Below are 15,673 nucleotides of genomic sequence, written 5' to 3'. Positions count from 1 at the left end.
AATACCTTCTAAGGCTAAATTAAATCTCTACAAAATGTAGTTTGTTAGACATGTGTTTGGATAGAATGAGGTTAATCTGTAATTCACAAATGACATTGTTCTTTGGAACTTCACAGTAGCAAATAATAAAAAATTATTTTTTTTTTCACCAGTTTTTTAGGAGCACACCTGTTTTTAACATATAAATAATTCAAATGTTTTTGATGCACTAATTCAGCATATAAGAATGATTTCCTGTGGCACTGAAGCCTGGAGTAATGACACTGAAAATTCAGCTTTGCTATAACAAAATAAACAAATAGCATTTTTACAGTGCATTAAATTGAAGTTATTTTAAACTGTAATAACATTTCGCAATATTACTGGTGACTATAAAATTATTTAAAAACTTTCCAACCTCAAACATTTGAACAGAAGTGGTTTCTTATCAAGTATCAAAATAACTGGACATGTAGCTCTAATTTAAATGTAAATGATTATTATGTAAGTATAAACAGACCGCGGAGTGATATGAGAGGCATAAATCTAGAACAGTTATACTGGAAATCATTTCCCTGCAAAAACAGTCAGTTACAGTTTTGTGGTCATTTTACAAAAACATCTGACCGCAGTATTCCACAAATGACCAATCAGAATCAAGTATCCAAAAGAGCTGTTACAATTACAAGACCCCCCCCCCCCCCCCCCATTGCTGTTTTTGGACCTCTCTTTCTCTCTGTCTGCCTCTCTGTACGCCTGTCTGTCTTCAAGAGCCATATATCTGATCTCTCCCATGAGCTCTACAGATTTTTCACATCTTCACTATCGAGTTTTTAGGGAAATTGCTGTAGTATAGAACCAGATGGGTTCATACGGACACATTTACACGCACTAGTGTCCGTTGTTCTTGATGTAAAACATGTTCAGTTCTTTAAGTATAAACCCTAATAGTAGCCACATATGAAACAATCAAGTCAAACTAATGTATTTTTTATATTGATACTGTTTTTTTATACTGCAACCGGGTGAATTTGAAGCTTCAAAGGGGTCATAACATGAATTTATTTCATTTATTTCAATGTGTTCACATACACTCACCGGCCACTTTATTAGGTACACCTGTCCAACTGCTCGTTAACGCAAATTTCTAATCAGCTAATTTCATGGCAGCAACTCAATGCATTTAGGCATGTAGACATGGTCAAGACGATTTGCTACAGTTCAAACCGAGCATCAGAATAAGGAAGAAAGGTGAAAGGACTGGTCTGAGGATTTTAGAAACTGCTAATCTCCTGGGATTTTCACGCACAACAATCTCTAGGGTTTACAGAGAATAGTCTGAGAAAGAGAAAATATCTAGTGAGTGGCAGTTCTGTGGGCGCAAATGCCTTGTTGATGCCAGAGGTCAGAGGAGAATGGCCAGACTCGTTCAAGCTGATAGAAAGGCAAAAATAACTCAAATAACCATTGCTACAACTAAGGTATGCAGAAGAGCATCTCTGAATGCACAACACATCCAACCTTGAGGCAGATGGGCTACAGCAGCAGAAGACCACACCGGGTGCCACTCCTGTCAGCTAAGAACAGGAAACTGAGGCTACAATTCACACAGTCTTATCAAAATTGGACAATAGAAGATCGGTAAAACATGTCCTGGTCTGATGAGTCTCGATTTCTGCTACAAAATTCGAATGGTTGGGTCAGAATTTGGCGTCTACAATATGAATACATGGGTCCATTCTGCCTTGTATCAATGATTTAGGCTGCTGGCAATGGTGTAATGGTGTGGGGGATATTTTCTTGGCACACTTTGGGCCCAATTGACCATCGTGTCAATGCTGCAGTTCCTTGAGTATTTTTTTCTGACCATGTCCATCCCTTTAAGACAACATTGTACCCATCTTCTGACCGCTACTTTCAGCAGGATAATGCTGGTTTCTTGAACATGACAATGAGCTCACTGTACTCAAACGGCCTCCACAGTCATCAGGTCTCAATCCTCTCTGGGATGTGGTGGAACAGGAGATTCGCATCATGGATGTGCAGCTGACAAATCTGGAGCAACTACGTGATGCTATCATGTCAATATGGAGCAAAATCTCTGAGGAATAATTCCAGTACCTTGTTGAATCTATGCCACAAAGAATTAAGGCAGTTCTGAAGGCAAAAGGGGGTCTAATTTGGAACTAGTAAGGTACTAGTATTATGGATGCTTTTTTAATGCTAAAAAATACAAATATATGCCAAAAAAAGTTGTTTTTTTTTTTTTTTTGAAAAGCCTGATTTTAATGTGCAGGACCTTTAAATCTTGTCAGTAAATTGTCTAAAATATTTTGATTGGCTAATGCCAGAAAATTAAAAAAGAATTTGACAAAAATTATCTAAAACCTTGATTCGCAGGCAAAGCATTGTGAAATTAATAATACCTAAGATCATGTAGAGCTGATTGCTTTTTCCAACAAAATCCTCTTGAGGATCTTTCCATTACAATGTGCCTTGTTTGCAAAATAGTTTGCAGTCAAACACTGAAAAAACATGTTAAAAAAGTACAAAATTAAATGTATTATTAAAAATAAACCTACTTGAATAAATCTACTTGTTCCAAATACCTCCTGAAGTCTATACAAAGATGCAAGTGTACTAATTCTGTTTTTCTTTTGCTAAATAAATTAATGATTTGTTTTAAAGAGGAGGGCATTTTTAGTGTTAAAACTTGCCGAATGTTTTAATAGAATAAAAATCTCTTATATGTCAAAAGATCAAGGCAACTTTGATTCCAAATGTCATGACCCCTTTAAATGAGCCCTGAATAAATATGAGTAGAAAAAGAGGGCTGCATTGAGGAATTAGACTAACTTTAGGGCATCTCCTCTCTCATTACTCCTCCCCTCTGTCCCGCCATTGATTAAAATGGCAGGTTTCAGGAGGTAATGCAGGGTAGACTCAACAGCCACATGCTGGGGAAAAGACCTGTCTGTCTGCCTGCTGCTGATGTCACTCAACCGCTTCCAGATGTGCACGGCCAAAACAGCGTGTGTGTGTGTGTGTACTCTGTCTTGAGACGTACACTCAGTTAAGCTCCAAACACGAGGGAGTGTTTTTTAATAGAAGCATTAATATTTTAGTGTGTGTGTCGTCACTCTCGGGGAGGACTGGCCCGTGTAGCTGACTGACACTTCACCTCACCTCAGTTTTATATCTGCTCTCTGCTGAATGGGACGCAGGCCTGCCCAGACCTCATAAAGTTTGAGAATTTTCAATTTAGGGGCCTTAGAACTTTATAACTCTGTTAAAGCTGTTATTCCCATGATTCTACCTTCAAAGTAATCAGGACAATTAAAGGGTCCGCATGGGGCTTCCATAGAAAAACACTGTCTTTATTGGAGTTTCCTGTCTGTGTTTGAGCTCAGGGATGCCCTGCAGACACAGACATTACAGCAGACTTACCTGCTGAGGCCTGAGACACACAGAGAGACAGACAGAGGGATGGACAAATGGAAGGATGGATAGATTAACAGACAGACAGAGAGATGGAGAAACAGATAGATGGATAGACAGACAGACAGATAGACATCAGACAGATAGATGGACAGGCAAAAAGGAGATGTACAGAAAGACAGGCAGACAGATGTACAGACAAACAGATAGGCAGACAGACAGGTGGACAGACAGAAAGAGAGAGACCCTAATCCTAACCCTAACACTATCAGAAAGACAGAGACAGACAGACAGACTGACAGGCAGAAAGACAGGTGTACAGACAGACAGAAAAGAGATGTACACACAGACATATGTACAGACAAACCTATAGGCAGACAGACAGGTGGACTGACAGAAAGAGAGAGAGACAGGTGGACAGACAGAAAGACAGAGACAGACAGACAGACAGAAAAGAGATGTACAGGCAGACAGATGTACAGACAAACTGATAGGCAGACAGACAGGTGGACAGACAGAAAGAGAGAGAGACAGGTGGACAGACAGACAGACAGACAGACAGACAGACAGACAGACAGACCGACAGACAGACAGAAAGACAGGTGTACAGACATACAGAAAAGAGATGTAAAGGCAGACAGATGTACAGACAAACCGATAAGGCAGACAGACAGGTGGACAGACAGAAAGAGAGAGAGAGACAGGTGGACAGACAGACAGACAGACAGACAGACAGACAGACAGAAGACAGACAGACAGACAGACAGACAGACAGACAGAAAGACAGGTGTACAGACAGACAGAAAAGAGATGTACAGACAGACAGGTGGACAGACAAAAAAAGAGAGAGAGATGGACAGAAAGACAGAGACAGACAGACCCATGGACAGGCAAAGAGACAGATGGCAGACAGACGGATGGACAGAGAAAGAGAGAAACTGACAGACAGAAAAACAGGTGAACACGCAGAGAGAAAAGAGATGTACAGACAGGTAGACACAGATGTACAGACAGACAGACAAACAGACAAACGGATGGACAGACAGACAGACAGACACACAGACAGACAGAAAAACAGAAAGACACATGGAGAGACAGATAGACAGCCAGAAAAGAGCTCTGCAGACAGACAGGCAGACAGACAGATAGATGGACAGACAGTCAGACAGGCACACAGACAGACAGAGAGAGAGAGACAGATAGAGACAAACAGACAGACAGACAAAGATAAACAGAAAGACAGACAGACAGACACATGGAGAGACAGATAGACAGACAGGCAGAAAGAGATATGGACAGATAGACAGCCAGAAAAGAGCTCCGCAAACAGACAGACAGATGGACAGACACACGAACAAACAGATGGACAGAAAGAGAGATGGACAGATAGACAGCCAGAAAAGAGCTGTGCAGACAGACAGACAGATGGATGGACAGCGAGACAAATAGACAGACAGAAATGTACAGACAGACAGATAGATGGACAGAGAGAGAGAGAGAGACAGAAAGACAGAGATATGGCTAGATGGACAGATAAAAATACATAGAAAGAGAGATGAACAGAGACAGACAGAAATGAAACAGACGATAAACAGACAAACACATTGATGGACAGGCAGTCAAACAGACGAAGAGAGAGAGAGACGATGGACATACAGACATAAAGAGAGATGAACTGACAGAGACAGGTAGATGGACACACAAAGAGGCAGACAGAAAAGTGGACAGACAGACAGATAAACAGACAGATAGACAAGCAGACAGACAGAGTCAAAGGCCGAATCCATGCTCAACCATCTCATAGATCCGCTGTGAGAATATTTCTAGCAGTTGAAAAACAAATCTGATGAGACTAGACAAAACGTCTGCTTCGTCTATTGTGGACAGACTAGCAACATTGAGTGTCACATTATTCTATGGCACAGATTGTAAACAAAATTCTAATGTAGGATTTTAAAGCCATTTCACACAGACGTTGATTGCAAACTTCAACAATAATAGTAGCACACAAGACAAGATTTTCAAGACAAGTGTTTTCTTGTATAAAACTCTCTCCAATATTCATTGCTGTAATTTTACAATGCCCAATACTGGCAAAAAACATCAACACCCAACAATTAGAATCAGTCAGTAACAAATAAAATCAGTAAATAAGTTGACATTCAGCAGGACATTAATGAGCATATATAACAGCAATGAAAACATGCATTTCTACAGTATGTCTTTCATTGCTTTGTTTTATAATCATATAAAATGTCTGCTCTGATTGTCATGGTTGCATGTGGGTCAGTAAAGGAGAAATTACAGCCCACACACAAGAAAAAGACAAAGAAAACCATTAGGCTGCAATACAAAAGAAAACTGCTGGCTTGTCATTTTTTGTTATTTAATTCCCTTCTTGTGGCTGAAAATAAAAGCCAACACATCAAAATGTCACAACCAATAATACAATATATGGCGTGTCAATATTTTACAGCCTGCCACAAATCACATCACTTTATATTATTGTTAAATAGCGCCGTCTACAGGCAAGTAGCTATAATGATGCTTTTCATCAAGCCATGGTCTACCTTATTAAGATTTGTGTTGTTTTTAATTGCCACAGGTCTGAAAAAAGAAAGTCTGCTTCATAACAACTTCCCAGACCTTCGAGGGACCCCCTCGCACGGACCACCAGGCCCAGCTGGACCAACCGGTCAGTAAATCAGAATTAAGAGAACATTTTGATTTAATTATTGGTCATACATTTCATCCATGATCTCTACGAATAAGCTGTAGACCATTTTGAGGGATGTAAACAAAAACAATAGTCCCAATGTATTTCCTGTTTTACATTTTTAAATTTCTATAGCTTCCGAGAATCCAAAAAGAGCCACATATTGATAAATAATGTTATTGTATCTGTTTTAACACTAAGTTGTTATGATTGAATTGCCTCTTGTTACAGTTATAAAATAGTTTGATAACAAGCAGGAAATGTTTGTGGGCCAATGACATGACCACAATGAAATGGTCTATATTCAATCTTTTAAAAGACTAATTTAAAAATAAAGAGAGGCATGAAATATTTTCATTTTGTACTCACTTTTGACATATTTAGCGAAGTGACAGCAGCATTCTCTACATATAAACATCCATGACATGAACTATTTTTTTTTATTTGTGGCCTAATTTGTTTACATACTGGCATAGTTTGCATTTCTATACTTTATAAACTGTATATTGAAAATATCACATAATGTACACTAGACCAGGGGTGCCCAAACTTTTTCCTGTTAAGGTCCAAAAAGCAAACTTGATTTGGGGAAATTTTCCATTGGTAATTTTCTAATTTATTCCGTAATAATTAAAAATAACTAGAAAACAAATTGACCAATGCATTATCATTTTAACATTTAATAATGAACTTATTGAAGTAAAACCAGGGTTCATACGGTCATGGAAAACCTGGAAAAGTCATGGAATTTTGACATGGCATTTTTCAGGATTGGAAAAGTTTTGGAAAGACAGAAAAACCCACAAGGTTTTGGAAATTACATTTACATTTAGACATTTAAGCTGCAGTCACACTAGAGGTTATGGCGCTGCGAAAAGGAGCGGGGTTAAACAATATGATTAGACATTTTAAAAAGTGAGCGATTGCTCCATATTTTAAATGATCTTCTATTGGTCTCACGCATCTCATTTCAGTTGGCTTTTTTTGGCGCTCAGCAATAAAACAAAGAAACAAAAGGTTGTGTTAAATTCAAAATGACGATCACTGTCAAAGGCATTCGCCCCAACCACCTCCCCTCATGCTCCTCTCTTTTCAGATGGGAGAGCCCTACTTTGGGCATCTCTGCACTAGAATAAATTTGCTCAAGACTTGTTGTTTCATTGTGATGAAAATTAATTTATAACACTCCAAGACAAAACTATAACAGATGAGTGTTGGGCACAAATCTAGCTTTTTTTCTGTTCTCTTTCTTTTTTTTTATTTACATCTGCTACTCTTTAAAATAGATTAGCACCCAAATGTTTAGCAGTCATCTGATGCATGATAATGTAGATTCAAATCTTTTACATGAATATTGATATTTCTGTGGCAGCTCAGCGGGTTTGGAAGCTGTCAGTCTTTCTGTAGGAACTAAAAAAGTAATTTAACAACTAACAGCAGAATTTAACAACTTGCAGTCAGGCTTTTATCTTGTCCTTATTAATTTGATCAAGTCAGATTATTACAAATTCTCAAAAGCTTTAAATTGATAAGAAATCCCTGAATAGTTTCAGGCCATTATATTTCCATAACAGATTTTTATATTAATTGTCATTGTTGTATATGAAAGACTTCTTATGCCTCAAGTTATCCACCTCTGTTATGCAATATGATACACATTTGAACCCACATATTAGGTTTCGATTTTCTGAACAGCAGGTTTACAAACGTGTAGTAATCTTGAATCAATTGGATTTGGTTTGATTTGATCCGAGTGGACAGAATTTATCATTGTTCTACCATCTGAATACTGCGCCAGGAATCATAATGTTTACCATGTGTTGTTTTGAGCTGCATCATGAAATATGTCAGTGGACTGCCGTACACAAATTTCATAAAGTTAGGTCATGAATGGTTTTATTTCAGATAAATTAATTCTGTTTTTTTCAGGACCCCCAGGGCCGATAGGACCAAGTGGACCACCAGGGCCTATGGGACAAACTGTAACTTACAGGCTAATAGGAAAATGTGTGTGAATGTATACGGAGCCTCTAAGGTCACGTTTACACTGTCAGGTCTTGATGCCCAATTCCCAATTGTGACCCATATCTGATTCATGTGTTTATACTTGCCATACAATTTGTGATGTTGGGCGGATTGTAGCATCTGCCCAACACCAGCCACGATAGAAGAAACTGTCTTGCTTTTAGCTCTGCAAAATATGCGAAGTTCGCCCAACTTTAAAATGATTTTGAGGCGGAGGAGGAGGTAAAGGGCAGTCACGCAGCTTGTGCCTATGGTTTTTATATGGTGTCCTCCACCATTCAGAGGAATTTGTGGGTACGAGAGAGATCTCAGGTCTGGTGGGAGCAAATTGTGGTGGGCTTTAGGAGTAGTGGGTCTGAAATTTTAGGGGGAGCAAACCAACATTTGATATGCTGTGTCAAAGCTTGTCCACGTACCACTTTACTCCTCCATGTTTCCTCGGTTGTTGTTTACCGCGTCGGCATCTTCACACACGCTTCCATGTCATTAAACCGTGGAGAAGTACCACATTTTCGCAAGTTTAATGACGTACTAAACGGAATGCTTCAATAAATCCGATCTGCTGTTATATGATAGACACATTATCACATATCCGATTTATCACTGATTTATTTCCACATATGAAGGAGGCCTGAAAACCGATCTCTGAATATCCGAATGCATTTGTTTTTTTTCATGTTTACACGGTCATAGAACTGATTGGATCTGCTGTGTCACATATGTGCAAATAATTGGAATTGAGGTCACTTTTAACTAGCAGTGTAAGCAGGGGGTAAAATAACTTCCTGACAAACTCAAGTTCGATTAGAACGGGGATTCTTACTCAGAGGTGGGTCCTAATGCCCCAATATAGTGATGGGTACATTGTACTGTATAAAGCGCTGCCCTTCAAATGAGATGTTAACTGAGGTCTTGACTCTCTGCAGTAAGTAAAAACCTCATAAATCCCTTCATTGCCTCATATCAGTCATGGCCTCCTTATTATCCCCTGTCTGTTGAACTGGCTCTGTCTCTCTCTGCTCTACACCATAGCTAGTGTGTGATGACATCACTGGCTCTGTTGCTGCTGTCATTTCATCAAGAGGGGTGATGAGAGACCCACTTCGGACAAACAGCAGTACACAGAAAAATGCCATATAAACCTATTTTTTCCATCCGAAATGAAATGCCAAAATGTGTTTTCTCTCTCAAAAGTACTGTTCCCCAGAGAAACTTTGCATTCTGTCAGACTCACTTAAATTAAGTTTTTTCTTACGCCTCTATTTCCCACACACAAAAAAGGACTGTGAAGAGAACGGCAAGTGCACAAAACTAAAACTAATAAAAATACCTTGACATATTCTCTTCCGTGTCAGTTTCAGAGTTGTGGTTTATGTGTCTGCAGGTTTCTAGGAGTTATATTTATGACTTTTTAAGACCGTTTTAATACCATACAGAATTAAATTTAAGGCCAAATTTATAGTATAAGTTTACTGTACTGAATTTGCACAAAAAAAAAAAAAAACAGATAACCAATTAATTACTATCCGAGCGTTTATTTATTGGGTTTCGCCTATTTGTTCTGGGTGACAAACAGATTTCTAAATGGAAACAAAATCTGAAGTTCCTTAAGGGAACATACTGTAATCATATTGTGAGAGAAAGCAAAAGCATTATAATACAATTAATCCATTTTATTTTCATTTTCTTCTCTGTAAGCATGCCATGCACACTAACCATGTCATCATGTACTCAGGGGAAAGCCATGAGCCCCTGGTTTGCAAGGCCTGTTGGACCAAAGGTGAACGAGGTGAAAGAGTGAGTACACAAGATTAGATTAAAACATTCCAAAGTCCACACACATATATATACACACCACACAGTTGAAGTCAGAATTATTAGTTCCCCTTTTATTTTTATTCCCCAATTTCTGTTTAATGGACATAATATTTTTAATAACTCATTTCTAATAACTGATTATTTTATCTTTGCCATAATACAGTAAATAATATTTTACCTGATGTTTTCAAGACACTTTGAGACGCTTAAAGTGACATTTAAAGGTTTAACTAGGTTAATTAGGTTAACTAGGGCAGGTTAGATAATTAAGCAGCTATTGTATAATGATGGTTTGTTCTGTAGACTATGGAAAACAAAATTAGATTAAAAGGGGCTATAATTTTTACCTAAATGGCTCAGAAAAATTTAAAACTGCTTTAATTCTAGCCGAAATAAAACAAATAGACTGTTCTCCAGAAGAAAAAATATTAATCAGTAAAAGTAAAAGTTTTAATTTATCATGACCATTTTAAGGTCAAAATTGTTAGACCCGTTAAGCTGTTTAGAAGTGTCTTAAAGAATATCTACTAAAATAGTATTTACTGTCATCATGGCAAGACAAAAAAGAATCAGTTATTAGAAAATGAGTTATTAAAACCTATTATTTTTAGAAATGTGTTGAAAAAAAAATCTTCTCTCTGTTAAACAGAAATTGAAAAAATAATAAACAGTGGGGCTTTTGACTTCAACTGTGTGTGTGTATGTATGTATGTATGTATGTTTGTATGTTTGTATATATTATGTATGTAGTATGTATGTGTGGCGTGCGTGTGTATATGCATGCGTGTGTGTATATATATATATATATATATATATATATATATATTATATATATATATTATATATAGTGCATTTCTTACCCTTTAATGTAACTTAACAGGACCTCTTGGATATCCAGGCAGAGAGGGTTCAAAGGAGAGCCGGTAAGATGCCTGCTTCCTCAGCAAATAACAGGACAGCACTATATGAAAGTTGTGCAAATGACTTGTCACCAGACTTCTAAAGCTGTTCAGTAATCTTGTTTGAGAAACAGACTGATATTTAGATTAGTATTCATGCTTTTTTCTCTTCCCAGGGAGAGCCAGGACCTAAAGGAGAGCCAGGGGAGAAAGGTCTTCCGGTAAGACAAGCCCATCAGGAGCCCTGTTAGCCACACACTCACTCTCTGATCATGCTAAACCTTTACAGGAAGCAGCGTGGGAGAGAAAATGATCAGTCAGTCATTCACTGTTTAACTGCATTGATTTTTAAAATAATCTCTTTCCTGCCTGCTTATCGTTGTTCTAGAGCGAATTGAACGTAAGAGCATTTGCCATGATGTTCTTGATTCCTGTTTTTTTTACGATTTCCATTGCTCAACCATGCCATTCATCAGTGTTAACATAAGCGATCATGTTAAATCCATCAGTGGACTTTTCATGGGGACTAAGTCTATGGAAAATTAGAGAATGGATGAAACTCCACTGAGAGGATTTGCTCCACAAATGCTGTTCATTGCTTGCTTACAGTACTCATTGTTTAGCACATTATATGTCTTGGTTTTGAGTGTTTTCCATATGGTTTCGAACAAGAGGTTGCCCTTTATGGCTAATCTGAGACTGAGCTTTTGGCTTCTTGATGCAAAAAGGGGTTTAGGGTTTCTAAACTAGTCTAGGATTAGCATATCAAAATCATCTCAGAATGTGCAATTATGTTGTTGGTTTTTGTTTGATTGGTGGTTGGGGCTGTTTTGAGTGTTTCCCCTGTCCTCTAAAGCTGATTCCTCTTTCATGACTGTCTCCATGGCTGCCTTTCACAGCCACCAGTCTCTTAGCTTACATTTCAGGCATATAACAACACACAATGACTTTAATCTGTTTCGACAAAGAGGAAACACTGTATTATTGATACAACCAGATAAAACAATAAACTGATTGATCAGGTCTGTCCAGCAACCAGTTGGAACAAGATTGACTTAAAACTAAAACGTGTGTGTTGTTTATATGCTCCATTTTAGCATTTGCAGGGGTTTGGTGTGTGGATGGACGTGTTGATGGATACAGCTATCCCTCAGTGTTCCACAATGCATTGCTGCATGTTCCCATCTCATTGCATTGCTTGTTGTCTTAACTTTTTGCCTCCTTAACGTACATCTAACCATTTGATCTTGAGTTTAGTAGCATTGAGCGAGTAATACTCAAACAAATATTCTGCTTAAGTACATTACGCTATTGCGTTGTGAAAGGCATGATGTACCGTACAGCCTTTTAGCTCACAACAAGGTGATGAATGGTTTTCCGCATGGCCTGTTGAACCTTGAAGATGTGAGCCATTTGTGTGTTATAAATCATAAGATAGATCATTCGATTAAATCCTATACGTGTAACTCCTATGCTGTATCTAGACTCCTTAGAGATGTACACATAATACCGTTTAACTATTTGAAGATTAATCCCTTCACATTTATCAACGTGAGGCCAGGCGCTCTTTTAATACCATGGAGAACGTTTCTGGACAGCAGCCATACATGCATCTCTTTAATGAATAAGGCTTTCTTTCAAGGAATGATGCTGTATATATATATATTGTTTGCTGTTTTATTTGGCTAATGAACTAACTCCTGCTCTCAAAGGCACTAACTTTTACAAAAGCTATACATGCATAACTTTTTCCTGAGTTCATCAATGACTAACATGTTTCTAACGTGTGCTTTAGCTTGGGACTGTTGTGTAGAATGTATGTTATGTGACTGGTTTCTTTACACTGTACAAGAAGTGCCTACCAAAGCCACAAAGCTGAGGATTTTAGAGGATAATATGGGATTTTGTACAAAAGGTTTAGTGTTAGAGCTTTTTGAATGTCCATGTATTCAAATTCCATGCAAGGATGGGTCAAAATATAGATTTTCCCAAAAATGTTTATTTTTAAACTTTTGATCAATGCCCTGGATCTTTTGTCTCCATTAAGCTCCTGTCAGATCACACAATTATTGTTGTCAATTACGAAAGTCACTGTCAGATTATTTGTTTTTTTTTCTTGATAAAATCTTGACTTGTCGTGTGTAACAAATATGCCAGACTACATGTTCCTTCCTAATCAGTCATCCCGTGACGTCTACGACGAGCGTTATTTCCCAAAGGAGTCACAAGTGTTGCTATAACATATTTCTTATCTCAATTTCTTTTTATCAAACTTTTTTCAACCTCAATAAACACTGATGCTTGCAGACAACTAATACTACTTATTTAAGGGCATTTGTTACGACATAGATAGGATCAAACTTATGTAACTTTAATATTAAGATGTTTTCTTTGAAATCTAAATGTATATTTTCCTGCCATGGGTTACTTATCAAACACTTGATCTTGCCGCGAGTGAGATGGAGAAAATGAAAGCATCAGATGCTCAAGACATAATCTTTAAAATAATGACATATTAATAAATTAGCAAATATATGACATAGGTTTGTGAATACAACAATTAAATTGAATCATTAATAAATTCCTTATTTCCCACAGTGCAAAACAAATCGTCCACCCGCACCGTTGAGTAGTGAAGGGCACAAACAAAAATATAATTCAAATATTCTTGGAAAAAATCTTTTTGAAACAAATTTAGTTTCAATAACTTTTATCTTAATCATAGCAAACTTTTAAAGTTTGCTATAACTTTTATCTTAATTTTAATGTATTTTTTGTTGGGCAGTTATCTCTAAACAAGAATAACGAATAACATTTAAAGTAATGCACTTCAAACAAGTCCACTTTATGCACCAAAACACGAATTGCCATGAGATTGTGTTGGTTTGTTAAATAAAATAATAATCTAGCCTAAATAAAATCATAAAAAGTGAAGTAATCACAGTTTCAGAGAAGCCAATATTAAACTGTTTTCACTATTAATGACACGTTTAAATAAGCAGGACAGGCTTTTACAATGTATTTGCAGCACTGAACCTGTTCCCAGATTAACTCGGAAGAATAAACTCTGTAGTAAGGCTGAGAGAACTCAGAAACTTGTTGTGAGAATGAAGATGTCTGCATATTTGTTCCAGTCTGTCAGATATAATTGCTTAAAACAGCTTAATATTTTAGAAAAGGTAGTTGAAGTTTGTATAACCAATGACTGATCTTATCCATCCATGACCCACTCATAAGAAAATTTGCAGCCTATTTTTTGATTACCTGACTGGCGCATTAACGGCAGCACCCACTGAGAAATTATGTCCTCCTATTGCACAGTGTCATCCACGTGATGGAACTCGTCGTGAGGAATGAGAAAAAACTTAAACTTAATTAAAATTAAACTGCTAGACTTTCTGAGATGGTGCAGTGTGGTATCAAAGGCATGGTATCGTTTGTCGTGAACTATGCCACATTACACGAGAAAAAACGATTGAATCTTGTGTCACGATGCCCATTTGTCGTTTACTAATCCCAATGACACCCTACGTCAACAAAATCGTGCCAAAATTGTGTTATCTGACCGGGGCTTTACTTGTTAGCAGGCTTTGTTCAATGCAAATCAATAAAAAGAAACATCTTTCATTTTCACAGGTGGAAACTTAAACTTTTTTTATATCAATTAAAATATAAATAGTTAAAAAACACAAATCTGTCTAAACAGTAACCTGTGTAATTTACAATATAAAGAGAGAAAACATCCTGTAGTTATGACTGAAATATCAAACTGGGAGTTAATGATTCAGATTTGAACTGAATGAGGTTATCTGTATTGATACCCAACCTTAATTTCAAGACATGAATGTGGTCTGATATATATTTATATTTAGCTCATCATATAGAATTGAGTCACTGCACAGCAAGCATTTTTTGTTTTTAAAGATGTCTAGACATCTAAACATAGTCGTCTTGGCTAAAACAAGGCTAAATTTAGGCTGTTAGTGAAAATCTAATAGACGTCTAAGAACAGCCCAAAACTAGACTAGTCGTCAAATAAACAGAAATAAATGACTACACATATAAAGTCTGTCTAATATGTCTATTTAACCACTAGTCTAGTTTTGGTCTATTCTTAGATGTCTATTATATTTTAACTGACAGCCCAAGTTTAGCCTTGTTTTACCCAAGCTGTCTACGTTTAGATGTCTATTAGATGTCTATTAAACACAAAATTGTTTGTTGGGTGTCTCTAATTGGACAGCAGTATTTGAGCTGATGATGATAGTGGCTTTGGTGTAAGAGCATGTATTACCTTCAGATGAGCAGACACAAAAAACTAAAGAAATGTTAATAGTCAGCTATATCTACAAGTATTTTTGGGCAGCCATGGCATAATAGTCGCAAGTTTCAGTCCCGGTACCAACAGGGATAGTTTGTGGGTATATTCATTTCAATATCACAGCTGAAGTGATTCCCTTGAGCAAGGCACCGAACCCCCAATTCAGGGGTGTAGATTTGCTCTTGATATTAGTGGGGACGTAGATCCCTAGAGCGCATGTATTGAATGGCACAAATTCTGTTACGTGCTTTAAAAAAAAATGTAAACACTTAATAATACAAATAACAATTAATGAAGCACGTCCTATGCTTAAAAAGTCAATTTACATGATTTTACTGTAATCTGGCTTTGAGGAGGTATGAATGTGCAGAAATTTAGAGAGGTATGTGACGCAATTTAACCATTTTATCCCTATTATTCATTATATATATATTTAACCCTTTGAGCACATCTAAGTTACTAAGGGTTGACAGAGCA

At 37.2% G+C, this 15,673-nt stretch overlaps 1 protein-coding gene across 1 annotated transcript in view; it reads left to right on the top strand.

Moving 5' to 3' along the window:
• The window catches only part of emid1 (EMI domain containing 1), a 113,606-nt gene that overhangs the window by 91,639 nt on the left and 6,294 nt on the right, over nt 1-15,673 (top strand). Inside the window, 5 exon segments of the mRNA XM_056456782.1 lie at nt 6,023-6,112; nt 8,063-8,142; nt 9,894-9,955; nt 10,857-10,899; nt 11,052-11,096. Coding sequence (XP_056312757.1) covers nt 6,023-6,112; nt 8,063-8,142; nt 9,894-9,955; nt 10,857-10,899; nt 11,052-11,096 — 320 coding nt within the window.

The sequence above is a fragment of the Danio aesculapii genome, chromosome 5, assembly GCF_903798145.1.
Source record: "Danio aesculapii chromosome 5, fDanAes4.1, whole genome shotgun sequence".
Taxonomy (NCBI): Eukaryota; Metazoa; Chordata; class Actinopteri; order Cypriniformes; family Danionidae; genus Danio; species Danio aesculapii.
The sequence above is the reverse complement of the archived record's forward strand: the minus strand, read 5'-3'. Positions and strand labels throughout refer to the sequence as shown.